Source organism: Callorhinchus milii, unplaced genomic scaffold (assembly GCF_018977255.1).
Source record: "Callorhinchus milii isolate IMCB2004 unplaced genomic scaffold, IMCB_Cmil_1.0 Scaffold1, whole genome shotgun sequence".
NCBI classification, from domain to species: domain Eukaryota; kingdom Metazoa; phylum Chordata; class Chondrichthyes; order Chimaeriformes; family Callorhinchidae; genus Callorhinchus; species Callorhinchus milii.
This window is the reverse complement of record NW_024704742.1, coordinates 95,539,394-95,558,766: the sequence shown is the minus strand read 5'-3', so window position 1 is coordinate 95,558,766 and position 19,373 is coordinate 95,539,394. Positions and strand designations below refer to the sequence as shown.

Here is a 19,373-nt window from a genome sequence, read left to right as displayed (position 1 = left end):
GTGTTTAGAGTCCTGTGGCTCAGTGGTTAGAGCACTTGCTTTGCAAGCGAGAGACCTGAGTTCAATTCCAGGGAGGGCGAAACCTTGGGCAAGTTTCCTTACTCCACACTCCTAATAATAATCCCTCCAAAAAAAAAACAATAATAAATTGGTCATTTTCAATCCATATGACTGTTTGTGGGACATTGCTGTGCGCAATTGGCTGCCGTGTTCGCCCACAAATATACAGTCAATTCACTTTAGTGTGTTCTGTGAAGCGCTTTGGGACGTCCTCCCGACGTGAAAAGCGCTATATCAAATGCAAGGATTATTATTATTATAGGTGACTTATGTCAGAGGTGAAGTCACAACTTCACCAGCAAAGCAGTTTACCCACAGAAACCTGACAGTGTTGTGAATTCACCCATGTTCACAAACTGTTTCATTCCTCTTATAAATTAACTTGACATTTTTTTGGACCACTCCCTCATGTGGGATGTAAAATTCCACTTTCTTTTTGTGTGTTGCCAACAGAATCGTGACAGTTCTTTTCTTACCTATATTGTATATTACCTATTCCCAAAGCATTGGAGTGACAAAACTGCTGCCAACGACTGATAATTTGATGCATTCCCCCCAACCTACGCAAAAGCCTGGCTTTTAGGTCAGGATGCTGGTAGATAGCTAATCATCTGAATTTGAAAAGGACTTATGGGTCCAGATTAGCATTGAGGTTGCGGATCAGTGCTGCCCATTGGAGCTAATCATTGATGGAACTCTATAACTGACATAAACTCTGCCTCTCTTTAAGCAATTCCTGTCTCCGGCTGCTAAAACTGCTTTAAAATACGGCTCTCTTTCACCAGGAAAGTAGAGGTTAAAGAAATATACCTTTAATATAAAATACATGGAGAGAATTTTTTTTATTGAAAATACCTTCCCAGTAGGGAGATCAATAGCAGTCGGAGAGGAGGGACTTGAGACGGGTATTGAAGGAGGCAAGGAAGGAGTCATGGTGGAGGGATTGCGGGATAGAGTTCCAGAGAATGGGGGCAGAATGGCAGAAGGCCCACCCGCCAATAGTGGGGCGAGGTGGTGGGCGTGAAGCAGGCCAGAGCCGCTGAGCGGAGGGAGTGAGCAGAATGGTAGGGGGTTAGGAGGTCGCAGAGGTAGGGGGGATCAAGACCATGGAGGGCTTTGAAGGTGAGGACCAGGATCTTGAACTGTATCCTCTGCGTGATGGGAAGCCAGTGGAGTCGGGCGAGGATGAGCTTGATAGGATCATGGAGCGGGAGAGGACACGGGCTGCAGAGTTCCGGATGATCTGCAGCTAATGGAGGGAGGAGTTGGGGAGGCTGACAAGCCTTGATGTAATGAGGGTTTCGGCAGTCTGTGGTGTGAGACAGTGGAGGAGCCGGGCAATATTGTGGAGGTGGGGGAAGGCAGAGCAAGTCATGGTGCAGATGTGGTGTAGGAAGGATAGTTGAGGGTCAAACAAGATGCCAAGGTTCCAGACTGGCTTAGCAAGGTGGAGTGTGCAACTATGGGATGAGGAGGCACTGACAGGAGCCAATCAGGAGGGCCTCGGTCTTGCTGATACTCAACTGAAGAAAGTTAGCTCTCATCCAGGACTTGATGTCTGACAGACATTCTGTCAGGACAGCAGTGGTCCTGGAGTCAAGGATGGAGACAGAGAGGTAGAGTTGGGTGTCATCTGCATACATGTGGAAGTTGACCCCATGTCTGCGGATGATGTCACCAAGAGGGAGCATATAGATACTGAAGAGGAGGGGACCAAGGACAGAGCCCTGAGGAACATCACGAGACGGTGTGAGAGGTAGGATCTGAACCAGTCAAGGACAGAGCCGTGAAGGTTGAGGTGAGAGGAGAGGCGGTGAATGAGGATAGAGAGGTCAACGGTGTCAAAGGCAGCAGAGAGGTCAAGGAGGATGAAGAGGCAGAGGGAGCCCTGGTCGCAGATGAACAGAATGTCATTTGTCACTTTGACCAAACTCATTGCATTGATGATGGAGAGGGGATTAGGATGCTTGAAGGCTCATGAGGAGTATGAACACCAGCACAACACCATTGGGTCAAATGGCCTGTCATAATAGGTTCTGAAATATGTCATAATGAACTTAAAATCACAGCTATTTTTTGTACTTCACAAGATTACAAAATGACATAAAGTACATATGAAGAAAGCTCTTTAGCCCAGTTGATCTCATCAGAATACTATGAGTCCTGTAGCTCAGTGGTAAGAGCACTCGCCTCGCAAGCAGGATTCCTGGGTTCAATTCCTGGCAGGGTGAAACCTTGGGCAAATTTCCTTACTCCACACGTCTGATAATAATCCCTCAAGAAAAAAAACAATAATAAATTGGTCACTTCTACAACTGTTTGTGGGTCACTGTTGTGCGCAATTGGCTGCTGCGATTCACCCACAAATATACAGTCAATTCACTTTACAGTATATCCTGTGAAGCACTTTGAGAAATCTTGATGATGCAAAATCCGCTAAACCAAATGCAAGCATTATTATTATTATTATTATTATTATACTAACTGCCAGCTTTCCGGTGCAGCTGTGAGTTAATTTCCATGAGAACAGATTCAGTTCAGTCCTGGCCCATCTTTTAAGGTCAATTTTAATGTAGAGGTGAAGGTTCAAGGACAAGAAGGCACAATAATAATAACACAATAAAACCAAGACTTTTTTTATTCTTCCTATTTGTCCACCATTGTCATAAATACCTCTCCTCACAGATATTTCACCCCGGGCTGGGGTGTAAGGTTTACTGTGTGTGGTTTCCTGCTATTGAGCCATAGAACACAAATAAGGTCATAACCTTGACAGAAAGTTGGACTCTGCTTCATTCAGTTATAAAAACAGAAATTGCTGGAAATGTATAGCAGATCAGTCAGTATCTGAAAGATTAATGTTTCGGGAGAGACTCTTCAGAACTGGAACAAGAGGGCTGGAAGCACACGAAGGAGGGCGAGTCACACCAGCCCACAAAATCAAAGACTTCAAAAAGAAATTGCTGAAAAAGCTTGAAAATGACTGTTAATGGCTAGGTGTGACTCAGGTAGGAGTCAGATGTGCACCAATAGAAAAATCACATACAAAGATCACAGGCAGAATTTGCAGCATTTCATAGGCTGCACTTACTGCTCATGGGGAATCCTCCTTTATACTTGTGAAAACAAGCACAAATATAGGTTTCTGCCGACAAAATGTACATTCAATACACTTTACAATAATTCCTGTGCGTGACAAGTAGATGTGCAGAATGTTGGGATGCTGCTGCAGGTGGTTTAAATAGAATTAGACAATCTGGCGGTTAGGAAGATGGTGAGACAAAAAATGTTCTTTTTCAGTAGGGAGGGGAGAAGTGGTGAGAGTAGAAGCCTGTGAACTTAGGTAGATACCATCAAGAGCCTTTTCTGTCACAGAGGAAGGAAATATTTCATGAAGAAATTGGGAGGGTGTTTCAGAAGCTCTGATGTAAAAAGTGAGCTGAGGCAGAAAGGGTTCTGGTGCTACCTACCTCCTCAATGGGGATATTCAAAATCAGGAGTTGAAGTGATAATTCCAATTTCCATTTGCAAATATAGAAAGCAAGCAGTCTGATTTGCAAAAGAGCAGGGAACAAAGTACACTGAGCAAATCAACATTAAATACGCCCCAGTATGCGATACACGGGCTTCTCCAGTTGAATAATTTCAGTTCTGATCAAGGGTCCTACCTGACATGTTATTTTTCAACTGCTGATTTAACGTACACTTCAACCACTTTGTGTTACAATCGAGATTCCCTTCATTCACTCTACTGTTACTTTATCTATAATTTAGTCGTTAGTATTCTTCTATAACAGTTCTTGTTGTCCCGTTCAAAATGTTCCTTTACTTGGGTACAAATACTTTTTGCTACATTCAACGATGTACTCTGTAACATAGTGTGCCATGACTGACAGCTTCTGGGGAACCGGCCAGGAACTTTTGAAACTGTACTAAAGTTTTTTTGTGTAGTTCCGGAGGTGTGTGCAGTGCACAGGTATGGGGTGGGAGGGTTAACAGCATTGGATAAGCAGTGAAACTCAAGAGAGAAAGTAAATGTAGTTCTGCAAGTTAATGTGCTTAATGCTTCATTGGTTTAGCTAGTGCTTAGCCTACAACTGATTATTGTTTCTATAAATACTTCACTGATTTTGTTTATTGTTATTTTGAGTTTACACCTCCAGCAGATGTGAGGGGGGACAAAACTGCCCAGAAAAACATCATTGGAACCAGTCTACAATCCCCACAGTGATATTGTTTGTATTTAAAAGGAACACTTTTCATTTAGGTCTTAGACTTCCAACAGGTTCAGGGAAAGAACCGTCTAACGCAGCTGATCCTAACATTGCAATAATAGAGACTACTGAAACATCATGAGGAGAAATGCGGAAGGAATGCAGTATATGATATTCAACAGGAGGCAAGCAAAATCGTATATTAAAATCTGTCTTGACAAGTTTAGGGTTGAACACCCCAACCCCCACGACCCCCCTCCCTCTCCCCAACATTCTTAACTTCTGGTGAACGGTTCAGTTCACACTCTTTCAGAATCAAAATCACCACTACACATTTTAATTAGGAATGATCCTTTACTGTCAACTACTGGATCAGCTTTTTAAACTTTTGATTTTAATCTTTTTTTAAAAAAACATTTCTGATGAAGAAGCGTTGCAAGTGACAATTATCACATGCAGTATGTGCGGTGCCTCCCACGTTTGCTTTATACACCTCAAACTGCCTTCTGATCAATTTCTGCTTTCCCACCATTGGCACCACTGCTATCTCAGTACAGCTATATCTGCAATAGACAATAGAGGCTGTCATCTCTGTGCAAGTACAAAGATTTACAAAGAATGTACGTGCAGCACAGAAACACACCACTCGGCCCAACCATGCCGGTGTTTATACTCCACACAACTCAAAGTACAAGTGAAAGGAAGACATGAGTTTGACTCATGCCTAAAATTTCTAGTGAACCCTTCGTCCCTCAGTTCATCATTGTATCACTAGCAGACTAGGCTGATCAGCCGAATAATCCTAATATTATCACTTGGTTTGTTCTTCCTAGGAGATCTTGCATTCTGCTCCAGTACTCTCTTTGCAATGCAACTAGGCACTGCATGAGTATTTTGGATACAGTTATAGTTGGCTGCACATTCCTGAGTGTGTAGCCAATCGATGCGGGTAATTATCAAATAAGTTCTAATTGGCAATTTAGGTATCCAGGTATTGGAGTTGCTTTTGAGCTTAAAAAGAGGAAGGAGAAAGTTAATATCCTTATTGACATACTAAGTAACAGTTAGGAGTCAGCCACTTATTAACTTCCTCGGGATATTATTAAAGCAAACAAAACATTATTAACATAAATAAATAATCCTTGCATTTCATATAGCGTCTATAACATCAAAAGACCTCAAAGTGCTTCACAGATAATTTGCTGTAAAGTGAGGTGACTGTGTGTTTGAAAGCAATGTCCCACAAAGAGCCATGTCTTGAATGACCAATTTTATCTTGAGGTTATTTTCAGCCAGGTAACCAGGAGCAACACATAAGGTTCAACACTTTAAAGAATAATAACTGTCAATCTAAAAATATAATTTGCAAAATACTGTAACATAAAACGATGAATAGTTTTAATTCTCGATTTCTCAGAGGATTTTAATTTTGCTCTTGGTGAATTTATCCCTTAACAATTGATTCTGGAGTGGAAAGTAAAGTGAAATAGCAGTCAGCAGAATGAGATGTTTAAACATTTTGCAGACTCACATATTTTAAAGTTTCTTCCACTCTTCCCAGGTGATTGAAACTAGAATCTTGCTCCTACAATAAACAATACAGAGCACTGTGAACATCAAAGGCAGGTGCACTCAACACACTGGGGTCTAACTGCACATCTCTGATGGCAAGCACAATGATATAATTTTTCATTCAAACAAAAAAAGAGTAAAACCAAGCCTCGCTTATTATGCAAAGGCATGTCCCCTCCCATTTCTAAGTGGAAAGACTTCACAGAGGCTGCATTGAAATGGAAATTAGAAATTCTAAACTGTAACCTGAAATACCATACATGTGCCCTTCAAGTCTCTTTCGAATCTGGCTTCATTTTCCCTGTCCGATCCACCCTACCTGCCACGGGCAAGCTTTCAACTATTGTCCCCACACTCTCTGGAACTCCATCTCCAAGTCCCTCCTTCTCACACCTCGCTCCATTCAAAACTGCCTTGGGACTGATTTTTATGATCGTGCTTTCAACTACCCCCCAACTAGCTCCCAGTTAGCTGTATAAAGCGATCTGCGATCTGACATAGACACACTGCATAAGGTTGTAAAAATTATAATTATACATGTAGGAATAAATGGAAGTCAGACAGACATTTAAGTTATAAACATTTCCACTAGCATGGAACTCTAATCAATAAAGGTTTGTCAAGTCAGGCATCAGCCCAGCACTATAGTGTTTTGAATCGAATTGGCTTGTGTTCATTGAGCTCCCAAAGTCTCAAACGAGTTGAGAATGAAACCTGTTTTTCTCGTCGTATTCCAACCTTTATGATGCATTGGTAGGGCAAACAAATTTGCTTTGACTGTTCAAAGCTCATCAATAAAATCTCCAATGCCCCTTTTCTTTAAAATTTTATTTCATGGCTGTTTGTGGGACATTGCTGTGTGCTAATTGGTTGCTGTGTTTACCTTCAATAGACACACTCAGTACACTTCACAGTACATCCTGCGAAGCACTTTGAGACTTCCTCTTGTCATGAACGGTGCTTATCAGATGCCAACATTATTATGTTATTAAGGCAGGGCATTCTCTTTCTGAAAAGCAGGCTGACAAATAGACTTTTTCTTTCTGTACTAACACAAACCATCAAAGTAAATTATGATCAGACAAATACAACTCAGATTTAATATAACTTCATGTAAAAATCACATATCACGTCAAAATGCCTTGCGATACACCTGTGACATTGTAAAGGCAAGAGCAATAATGACTCCCCTGGGCCACTCTCATTCCACAAATGGATCAATGTTTTGCAGACTTTTTTTTAAGAGTAGTGCCACGTTAAAGAACAACAACAGTGTTTTTGTAAAACATTAAATCACCCCCTGGTTGCAGGTAAAAGACCACTGGCGGGCACTGCTGGAATGTCTTGAGGTAGTTTCAGTGCGTGACGGTGTACAGGACGTGCTTTTCCCTGTTCCTTACCTCCAGGATGTGACTTTTGCTTTCTGTTTCCATGGTTTCAAGGCTTGTTTTACAGCCATTGCTATAGCAGCTTATGTGCCAGCTGGAACCATCGGAATTCTTTGTGATCAGCACTTTACGAACATCTGCTGCACAGTATTAACCCTGTCATCTTATTAATAATGATCCTAACACTTTGAGGACTATCTGTGGCCAGAATTCTGTGGTGGGGTTTGCTCACTGAGTGCTCCGCATGCCTTTGTTTGGAGCAAATTAGGTTTCTTTTAAACTTTACAAAGGAACCTCAGGACTCAAGAGTTAAATTTGCAATATGCTGATTGATGGCTGTTGTTAAGGGAATTCCTTGTAGTTTGCTAGAGAAAACTCCGTGATTTAAATAATGCAAAGTATTTACTACTTATTCATGAGTCACTACAAGTGTTAGTATAGGATGTGTAACATATGGACATTTGGCAGTGAAGAGCACACCAAATTATGCAGTAACTGGATCAAGAGCCTCTGATCATGTCCCAGACCCCAGAGCCCAGTCGTTGCCTTGTATCTGCCCACTTCTTTTCTTTTTGCTCCCCGTTTCACTCTGTTGAGCATTTACGATTAACAGAAACAAGGGCTCAGGTTTCAGTGACCGGATTACATTCAAGCGGCTGTGAGAAAGAGGAAAGTTATTCCAAATGACGCAGGTTAGAGTGTAACACAGATAAGATTTGAAGGTGCAGAGCATCATGTGAGTGGCTGTACATTTAATACCAGCTCCTTTTGATGACAGAATGCATGAAAGTGTAGCATTTAGCAGACACTATCATTTTAACAAGGAATCCTTTGAAGGTGGGAAGATAGAGTGCACTGGAGTACACTTACACTTATTTTGAGAGGAGGTTACTCTTGTCTTTTCCTCTCTCTCACAGATCGACAGCCACAACACTTCACAAACTGCTCGCCAACTCATCACCACTCAGTTATTACACTGATGCAAGTACTGTGGAGTCCTGTAGCTTAATGGTTGGAGCACTTGCCTCGCAAGCGAGCGGACCTGGATTTGATTCCCAGCAGCGCATAAACACTGGGCAAGTTTTCTTACTCCACACACCTTGGTTTACCTAGCAGTAATTAGGAACCTGGTTGTTAGTCGATTGGCGGACCACTTTTCTGGGGTAATAAAACCTTAAAAAACAAAACTAATAATAATTTGGTCAATCAATCCACGACTGTTTGTGGGACACTGTTGGGTGCAATTGGCTGCCCAGTTTCACCCACCAAATATACAGACAGTTCACTTTACAGTATATTCTGTGAAGCGCTTGAAACTTCTTAAAGACATGCTAAGGCACTATATCAAATGCAAGGATTATTATTATATTATTATTATTGTGCACGAGCCAGTGTGCGGCTCTATCCTGATGGGAGGACTCATCTGCTCGCCTCAGTGCTCAGTGTAACAGATTGACAAAGAGGGGAAGCATACCAATGCTCAGGTACTCTGTGTGGCCCCAGTATATTCAGATACCACAATAAATATCAGGTCCCTTCAACAAATACCATGTTATAAATACAAATAATTAAAGCAAGAGTGCTGGATTGATTGTGCCGGGAGCACAGTCTCCATACATGTGAATATTTATTACATATAGAACCCCGAATACTTGGAAGTGATTTAAACAACTTAATTTGTATAGTGCCTTTCACTTCGGAAGGATCTCTCAATGCATTAAAATTTAAAGCACAACACCTAATGCCTCTTAGTCCAGTGCTTAATTGCTAACACATTCACTCAATCCATTTAAAAGGGTAAGAGGCAAATTGCTTGATCTACAATATTTTCTTTGCCACACTGGGTTTCCACCAATGTAGATGTCAGGCTACACCTCCCTCGTCTTATTGATGAACTAAATGGGTTCATCAATGATGAAAAATCACTGATTAGGATGGGCTGGACTGGCTCTGGGATGCTACCCTGAAGGAGGGGCACTATATAAATGCACGTTGTTGTTGGCTTTACCCAGTTTAACGTTTTCCCCTTTCTCAGCCAGACAGTTTTTAGACATGGTAATCATGTTACCAACCTCAAAAGAGCAAAGGGCTGAGGGTATCAGGATTTAGACCCAGAAACTTTTGGTCTCAATTCCAATAGTCAAGTGATTGAATCTCCTGAGATGTTTCCATCAGTCGACACATGGCGAGATATGGTTGATGTGCCTCAAATTTCTCACTTTTAACTTCCCTCCTTCCATGGGATATTAGTTTATTACATGACTAATTTCAGGTTTTAAAATAAGCTTAATTAATTTAGCAGTGACATCATCCACTGATATGGTGTCAACTTCCACATGTATGCGGATGACACCCAACTATACCTCTCTGCCTCCACCCTTGACTCCAGACCACTGCTGTTCTGGCAAAATGTCTGTTGGACATCAAGTCCTGGATGAGAGCTAATTTTCTTCAGTTGAGCATCAACAAGACCGAGGCTCTCCTGATTGGTTCCCATCAGCGCCTCCTCACCTCAGGCGCTGGTAGGATCACCATCCATGGTTGCACACTCCACCTCGCTGAGCCAGTCTGGAACCTTGGCGTCTTGTTTGACCCTCAACTATCCTTTCTACCCCACATCTGCGCCCTGACTCGCTCTGGTTTCCCCCACCTCCGCAACATTGCCCGGCTCCGACACTGTTTCACACCACAGGCTGCCAAAACTCTCATACATGCTTTCATTACATTGAGGCTGGACTATGCAAACTCATTGCTTTTCGGCCTCCCCAACCCCTCCCTCCATAGGCCACAGATCAACCAGAACTCTGCAGCCCGTGTCCTCTCCCGCACCAGGCTCTGTGACCCTATCAGTCCCATCCTCGCTCGACTCCACTGGCTTCCCATCACACAGTTCAAGATCCTGGTCCTCACCTTCAAAGCCCTCCATGGCCTTACTCCCCCCTACCTCTGCGACCTCCTAACCCCCTAACATTCTGCCTGCTCAGCGGGCTCCGGCCTGCTGCACGTCCCCTACCTTGCTCGCCCCACCATTGGCGGGCGGGCATTCTACCACTCTGGCACCACTCTCTGGAACTCCATCCTGCAGTCCCTTCACCTCGCCCCCTCTCTTGCCTCCTTCAAGACCCATCTCAAGGCCCTCCTCTTCAACCGTGCTTTCGATCTCCTTGCTTCTCCTCCTGATCTTCACCTGCCCTGATCCCGACGCCAGGCTCGGGTCCAAAACTCTGTCTGTCCAGCTCCTTGGGATGTCCTCCCGACGTGAAAGGTGTTATACAAATGTAATTTTGTTGTTGTTCTTGAAAGATCACTTATTAGACATAAATAAGAAGCAACATAAATAAAATTATTGTGGAAGATTGAAACATTTTGCAAAACTAAAGACTGCTGATAATCAATTGCAAGATTCACATTGCAAATCTGAGTACAGTGGAAACTATATAAGTGGAGATTAAAGCCATTTACATCATGCAGAGCAAATTTACATTAAAAACACAACCTTGCAAACTGTTACCACTGTTACATTTTCAAAAAAAATTACAATATTGATTAAATTAAAGTATTAATAGTTCCCAACAAGATAGTAAAGTTCAAAAACTGTAAACACAAAGAGGTGAGATTGCTCTTGTTACTTGGTAGAGGTTTTGACAGCAAGTGCTGCTTTTGGGAATTTTCCATTGTAAACACACATCATTAAAATAATTGAATGGCAGTGGATGGATTTTCTGCATAGAGCTTGGTTTCCTTCTCACCTATTCAATTTACACAACTGGTATTTTTCACGCAGCAAGCTCCCCCAAACAGCCCATAAATGAATGGCCAAATCTTATCTGGAGATTGCCTGGCCATGAAATCAGGAGACACTCCCTTTTGCAATGGGATCTTTAATGTCCACCGTAACAATGAAACGAGAACTCGTTTCAGCATCCCATCCAAAGGACGGCACCTCTGAAAATATAGTGCTCTGCATTGGAATGTCGTGTCAGGCTAGACTAGCAGCTCAAAGTGGGTCTTGGAACTACAATCTCTGGTTTAGAGACAAGAGTGCTTCCAACTGAGCCAGGCTAGTACTGGTTGTTGTACAGAATACCGTGTAATAAAGCTTTTCCATGCCACTATATAACATACAACTTAGTTAAATGGATATCCTGTAAAGTGAATCTGAAAAAATACTTCTGCTTCTAAAACCCTCATTGACAGCCTCAACCCAAAACCCTCATATATGCATTTGTAACATTCAGGCTCGACTATGCAAACTCTTTGCTCGTCGGCCTCCCCAACGCCTCCCTCCATAGGCTGCAGATCATCCAGAACTCTGCAGCCCGTGTCCTCCCCGACACCAGGCTCCATGACCCTATCACCCCCATCTCCTTACCTGAATCTACTGGCCTCCCATCACACAAAGAATATAGTTCAAGATCCTGGTCCTCACCCTCAAAGCCCTCCATGGCCTTGCTCCCTCCAACTCTGTAACCTCCTTATACCCTACCAACCAGCCCACTCCCTCCACTCAGCGCGCTCAGGCCTGCTTCACATACCTTACCTCGCCCGTCCTACCATTGGCAGGTGAGCCTTCAGCCATTCTGCCCCCACCCTCTGGAACTCCATCCCGAAGATCCTCCACCTTGCCCCTTCCCTTGCTTCCTTCAAGACCCATCTTAAGACCCTCCTATTCGACCATGCCTCGAATCATGCTCCTTCCCCCTCCACCCTCCACTCTCCCCTATCCTGACTCCCAGCTCGTGTCCAAAACACTATCTGTCCAGTACCTTGGGACGTCCTCCTGACATGAAAGGCGCTATACAAATGTAATTTTGGTGTTGTTGTAAAAGCAATTTTGACCCTCTTTCAAAATATTTTTTTCTTCCCTTTTTTTAGAAAATGCAAAATAAATGAACAACAACAAAAGCAAATTACATGTATACAGCACCTTTCACATTAAAAGGGCATGAGTCAAGCAGGAAGACCTCTGTCTTGTTAATGGTCAGCTGGAGAAAGTTGGCTTTCTCAGAACACTGAACAAATGTGAATGGAAACAATTTGGAAGCATAAAATCCATTCCATTCACTACGAAAGAGCAAATAAGCCTGTCTGAAAATGGTGTGAAAAGGAGCGTGTCTCTTGAGAAGTCAAACCTATCTATCTGGAGCATGAAAACAGCACATGTTGGGGATCTTAACCTGTGCAGTGACAAGGTATAGGTCTTCTTGGAAACAAATTGATGTTAGCAAGTAATCGGTTTGTTTTAGTATAATGAACAAAAATCAGAAATCATGGTTTCTGACCATGGTGTTGTACAGAACGTCTGATAATCTCTGTCTTTACTTACTCCTAAATCTCTTCAATCCCTTTTCTAAGCAAATCATTAAGCAGCTATTTAGGGAAGAAGTTAATTGGCAGATTAAATGTCTTTGCTGGGGGTCTGTTCACTTACCAACTATGCTGGTTATCTGCGTGGCAATTATTCACAGGCCCGCTTATCCCCATTATGTGTAAATAGATGCAGATAATAGAATAAAGCAAAATAATCTAGTTATGCACAAGGTTACCAGGGATATGATTTGCAAGTAACCTCACACGCATATGCAGGACTAAGTTTTTGTTTGCAATGAGAGATAAGTATTTAGTACTTAGTATTTAGAGACTTAAATACTTTAAGTATTTAGAGACTGACACAGACATAAAAGAATAGAACATCAAAAGTGAGAGAGTCTCAGAGAAAGAGAAAAAAGAGAAAATCAGAGTGAGAGAGGCAGAGGGAGAGAAGGGCTGGCACACTGTGATATAGTAAAAGCATAACCTCTGATGGAATATTTTTCGTCAGCACACTAACCAATTTGCATCTTGTGTGATGACCAGTAATGCACATAGTTTGCATATCCACATTGGGACTGGTCCCAATTAGTGCATATACTGTATTTGTCTCTCGATGTCCTGTGAATGGGTAGTCAGCATTTTCCAATCTCTAGTCTCTCTTGAAGTTTGTAAATGTTCTTTTATCAATCCATTTTTGTATCCTCTAACTTTCATTACTCTCACCCCGTCTATCCTCAAAAAAAATATTTGGTCACTCAGATCACGACTGTTTGTGGGATGCTACTGTTTACAACTGGCTGCCCCATTTTGCCCACAAAATACACAGTCAATCCACTTTACAATATATTCTGTGAAGTGCTTTGAGAAGTCTCAACGATGTGATAAGGCGCTATATCAAATGCAAGCATTCTTATTCTTATTATGAAATTAATTCCTTGCAGGATTTTTTTTCTATATGTACTCGCTTACATTCATCTACATTAAAATTCATCTGCCATTCCTCAGTCTAAATGAATGCTATCAATCTTACCTATATTTGTCCCAACCCTAGTGAGATGAAACCCACAATAACAGACTGGACTTGTCTATACATACAAGCTTACATACTTCATTTATAAATCCTAAAAAGGATCTTATAGACACATGATACTAGTTCAACAACAACAACTTGCATTTGCATTTACACAGTGCCCTTCACACGAGGCAGCATCTTGGAGTGTTTAAATGAAGCACATGGAGTTCTCCCAGGATCATCATGGCCACCATTTCATTTACTCACATTCACCTCCAAAAAATTCTAATAATTCATTCCTCTCATATTGCTGTTTGTGGCTTGTTGCTGTTGCTGAATAGCTTCTATTATTTCCATATAATAGTTACTTGTATGAAATAGGTGAGACATTTTGAGGTCAGATATCAAATACAACTATTATTTTTTAAAATTGACAATTTCCTTAAGTACAATTTTCTACAGTGCAGCTCCCAGTGAGACACCTCTGAACATACGATGATGATAACCATTTCTACAATTAAATATTTTGCTGGGAGCAGGGTTCGAATCCAACCCAGATTAACACGTTGAAAATCTTGTCTGTCTGTTAGTTTAACTGGTGACAGGTCGAAAACATTTGGTCAATCTCATCCCGGTTCTCTATGGATGTGAAGGTACTGCACAAAACTGTCCATGATTCACCCAATCAGTCATTGAATTGTTATTCTCTGTCATAGTAGAAGGGATGGTGTGGGGAATGGAAAAATTGACATTGGTTCCATTGTGTTGCTTTTCTAATTGGGGTTAAGACTCATTGCTTAGAGTAAAAAAAAAGGTAGGAGCTTTCTCGGCGTTTTGCCAGTTTCAAACCTGATGTGGGAGACACACTAGGAGCCTGTAAGCAAAAAACAATAAAGTCTCATCTTGATAAGCACACAAAAGACTCTCAATCTGAGAGCTACAATATCCATGGTTACCAAATAAAGAATAATAATCCTTATGTATGATTTGAAATTATATTTGAAATTCAATGAAAATGATTCATTGTTTGTCTGTAAAAGGATTGTTATTGAAAGCACTTGATGTCACATTGTAGCTACGGAGTCCCATAGAGTATTGTTTGGAGCACTTGCCTCACAAACGAGAGGACACAGGTGCAATTCACGTGCAGGGCGAAACAACAACAACAACAAGATTCCATTTATAGAGCGCCTTTCACGTCGGGAGGACGTCCCAAGGCGCTGAAACCTTAGGCAAGTTTCCTTACTCCACACACCTCTGTTTACCCAGTAAATAAGAACCCATTTTTTGGTTGATTGGCAGATCGCTTTCCAGAAAAAAATCTCAAAACAAAATTCAGGTCACTCAATCCATCATTGTTTGTGGGGCATTTGTGCGCAATTGGCTACCCCAGTCAATCCACTTCACAATATCTTCTGTGAAGCGCTTTGAGACATCTCAACGACGTAATAAGGCACTATATCAAATGCAAGGATTATTATTATTATTGTTGTTGTGGAACATTTCTGTTATAACATTGGCCTTATGGTCCAAGAGTTATCCAGCAACAACAACATCTCTTCAGAAAGTACTGTGATAGGTCATAGTATTTGAGACTGAAAATACTTGTAAAATAGGATGTTTACTTTTGAAACAAACCATTTGTGATGTAAACACTTAATGCATGTCCTAGGTTCAGAAGATCAAAGTGTTGTGGGTATTTTACTAATACGCCTGCACAGAACCCAACTTTTCAGCAACCTTGTGTTTTGAGAGTGCTGACTGAAAGGTCATGAAATAGCTTCACAAGTTTGTTGACATCTTGAATGGCCTTCAGGTTATGGATGGAACGACACCCGTACAGATGAAGCATCGTCAGACTAGAAACAAGGGGAGAAAAGGGCATATGTACAATATACTAATATATACTGCATATCGGTTATGAGCTGAAGCTTACAGGGAAGAGTAGAAAACATAGGCTAGACTAGTGCCAGCCAAACTACAGCCTGCGGGTCACCAAGAAGTGGCCCAATGAACATTCGCATTAGTCTAGGTCAGTCCGTGTTCAATCCGTGTTCAAGTGTGTTTTCAGGTTTTTCTTGTTTGAATATTTCTTGATTCATGGCACAACCCAATAATTATTCAATTACGAAAATTGACTTGATTGGTCAACCAAAAAGATTGACCACCACTGGGCTAGACAATCTAATGACTTCTGTATTTGTCTACAAAATCAGTCATTAGGCGTGACGGGCATTACTGGTGAAATGCTTTGAAACGCATCAGATCCCTGACAGAGAAGAATGACAAATACCGGCAGGGGAGGGTGTGTGGGGTGGGGGAGTGAAGGGGGAGAATCAGAAATCACACTGATGATTGAGTTTATACATTAGGTCAGGTTGCATTTTTCAACCATGAGTATATCTCAAGTTCCCAACTTTCGTCCATGGTTTTAAAATAACCCCAATTTGATGAGATACCCCAAACTTACTGTTTGCAGTTTTTACACAGCTTTTTGATGACGTCTTCAGTCAGATATTTGCAGAAACTGAGTTTCACACATGTGAGGTGTCTGTTGCAATAGGTGGAGAGCAAACAAATCCTAATTTTGGGGGAAATGATAACAATGTGTTAATGCCAAATAGTCTTTCACTTTGCATTTGCTCTCCAAGAGTCTCCAAAAATGTACATGGATACAGAGAACTAGCAGTGAGATACAAGCCAGTAACTGACCAAGACATTCTACACACATGAAAATCCACAAAAGCAAAGCTGAGCAGAGTTTAATAATAATAATAATCCTTGCATTTGATATAGCGCTTTTCACGTCGGGAGGACGTCCCAAAGCGCTTCACAGAACACACTGTAAAGTGAATTGACTGTATATTTGTGGGCGAACGCGGCAGCCAATTGCGCACAGCAATGTCCCACAAACAGTCGTAGATTGAAAATGACCAATTTATTATTGTTTTTGTTTTTTGGAGGGATTATTATTAGGCGTGTGGAGTAAGGAAACTTGCCCAAGGTTTCGCCCTGCCTGGAATTGAACTCAGGTCTCTCGCTTGCAAAGCGAGTGCTCTAACCACTGAGCTACAGGACTCCACGTTTGAGTTTCAATCACGTTTTATAGGTTACAATATCATAGTTATAGCTAGATTAGATTTGAGCTTCAAAGAGTCATAAAAGTCCGTTCAAAAGTCTTTATTAAGAACATATTGTAACAATGTGTTTCCAATCTAAAACTGTAGTAAATATTATATTGTGATGTTGGACATCAGCCTGGCTTAGTTGGTTGCATTCTCACCTCTGAGTCAGAAGGTTGGGGGCTCAAGCCCCACATTGGGACTTTGAACTCTCATAGTCTACAGTGACACATTGGAGGTGTGTTGCTTGTTGGAGGTACTGTCTTTCAAATGAGATGTCTGCCTATTCAGTGGAAGTTAATGATCCCATAGTGATACTTAAAAAGAGAAGGGAATTTCTCCTGGTGTCCTGGCAAATAATTCCCTAAATTGGTCCAAAATTGTTCATTCACTTCATGGCTGTTTGTGGGACATTGTTATGCATAAATCGTCTGCGGCATTCGTCTATAAGATACAGTCACTATTCATTACCTTATATCTTTGAGAAGTTTCTGATATGAAAGGCACTATATCAAATGCAAAGATTATTACTTATTTTATTAAGTTTTGCAGCACTTCCTGCTACCCTTTTACCTATGTCACTGCAACTTTAGATTTCCTGGTCTGCATTAAGCTCATGGATCCCAAGGATATTACTGTATTAATTCATGGAGTCACACATAGATATGTAACACATCTTTTTGCACACCTTCAACTGCAAAAATCAGGCTTTCATTCTAGAGACAGTAATAAATGTGTGTAATTGAAATGTAGCCCCACTGAGTGACATCCAATGAATAGAACAGAACCCTGTACTTCCTGGTGCCTGTGACATCCCATAGAAACACTCCAGGTGAGAGATTCCATCTTACACAAATGGATTCTGATTAAACAAATTAATTGAAACTATAACCAATTACACAATGTGCATCAGGTTACATCAGGGATTTAAGCTGAACATGGATATGGAAATCAGCCACTCGTACGGAATTAGCTGTAACCATGTAATATAAATCATTTATTTAAGTATTTGCTATATCCCGTGGATCAACATACATTACTTCTCTAACTGCTGTATTTGTGAAGCAATTTTTTTAATTGAAGCAACTCCTTAAAAAAAATCTAGATTTTTCTTTAAAAAGAAATATGGGACGCATTAAACACCGCATTGTGGCCACATAACCCATTCACTGCAATTAGAATCATAGAAGTTTACAGTACAGAAGGAGGCCATTCAGCCCATTGAGTCTGCACTGGCTCTCAGAGCAAGTTGTCCTTTCAATCCCACTGCCATGCCCTATCTCCATACCCCATCCCCACAGTCCTTCAAGCCTCTAATTTTCATATACCTGTCTGCCTCCCTCTTGGTACCCACAATGGACTATGCCTCTATCATCTTACATGGCAAGGCATTCACCGTCAGAACAACTCCCTGCGTGGAAACAATTTTCCTAACCTCTCATTTCACTCTTCTTGTGGCTATCCTATATCTATGTTCCCATTTGGGTTATATGTTCCCTTATTAAGTTATAACGTCTAAGACAATGAATGCATTCATTGAATATCCTAAGCTACATAACTGTAGTATAAGAGCAAGAATAGTATCAGTGATAATTTCAATAAAACTGGAATCTCAACAAACTTTCGTGTCACTCAAAATGTTCTGAGCAGAACTCCAAAGCACACATCACACACTCACGCTTGTTGTACTGAAGTGCTGATCCAAGCATCAATAATTCTTGACATATCCTGCCTTTCACAGGACTTTGACGTTCTCTTTATACTGACTGATTAGATATTGATCCTGCATCAAGATTTTCAGTGCACTGGTGCCAAAGGACAATACAAAGCAGGAACACCAAGAGTGAGTGGGCAATGAATGGACTGATGATTGGAGACAGAAACGCTCAGAGTAAATGTGACTCAACAACGGGTTCTCTTGCCCAGCTTTTTTGGTGCTTTTGCAATGTATTTTATCAGTTCTCAGCCAGACTGCAAGTGGCAACCTGGAGATAAAAGTACGATTCTGGCTCAAATATATTCATATTCAAGAAAATGCACATCTGCCACAGGCTCTACCTGATAGGGCTTGAGGGTGTTTCATCACATGGATTACAGTAGCGTAGACTAGAGTATTGAAAGAAAGGAGCAAAATGGGAAAGAAAACAATGGAACAATTGTCCATCTTGAATTATATGAAACCCACATGGCAGTCTCAATACATGTTGTCTACTCACTCTGCGGATTCAGGTTATAATAAAAATAATCCATACATTTGATAAAGCACCTTTCATTTCCTGGGCCAATAATTCCTTCAAAATTAACTTGAAAAATAAATAATTTGGTCACTCAATGCACAACTGTTTGTGAGATATTACTGTGAACAATTGGCTGCCGCATTTCATCCACAAAATATACAGTCAATTCACTTTACAGTATATTATGTGAAGCACTTTAAGATGTCTCGAAGATGTGATAAGGCACTATACCAAATGCAAGCATTATTATGTCAGGAGGACATCTCAAAGAGCTTCACAGGATATTCTGTAAAGTGTAGTTAGTGATTTTATAGTAAATAATGTAGCAGCCAATTTGAGCAGAGCAATGTCCAATAAACAACCATGAACAACAACAAAATTGCATTTGTAAAGCACCTTTCACCATGGGAGGATATCCCAAGGTGCTGAACAGTCAGGGATCAGGACCTAAGCGT

At 41.2% G+C, this 19,373-nt stretch overlaps 1 protein-coding gene across 1 annotated transcript in view; it reads right to left on the bottom strand.

The window, feature by feature from the left end:
* Positions 1–15,137: 15,137 nt before the first annotated feature.
* Positions 15,138–19,373, bottom strand: part of LOC103187373 — a 68,564-nt gene continuing 64,328 nt past the window's right edge. The window contains exons 17-18 of the mRNA XM_042346876.1: positions 16,030–16,140; positions 15,138–15,418 (exon numbers count right to left, since the gene is read on the bottom strand). Coding sequence (XP_042202810.1) covers positions 15,292–15,418; positions 16,030–16,140 — 238 coding nt within the window. The 3' untranslated portion in view covers positions 15,138–15,291. The remainder of the gene's footprint in view (positions 15,419–16,029; positions 16,141–19,373) is intronic.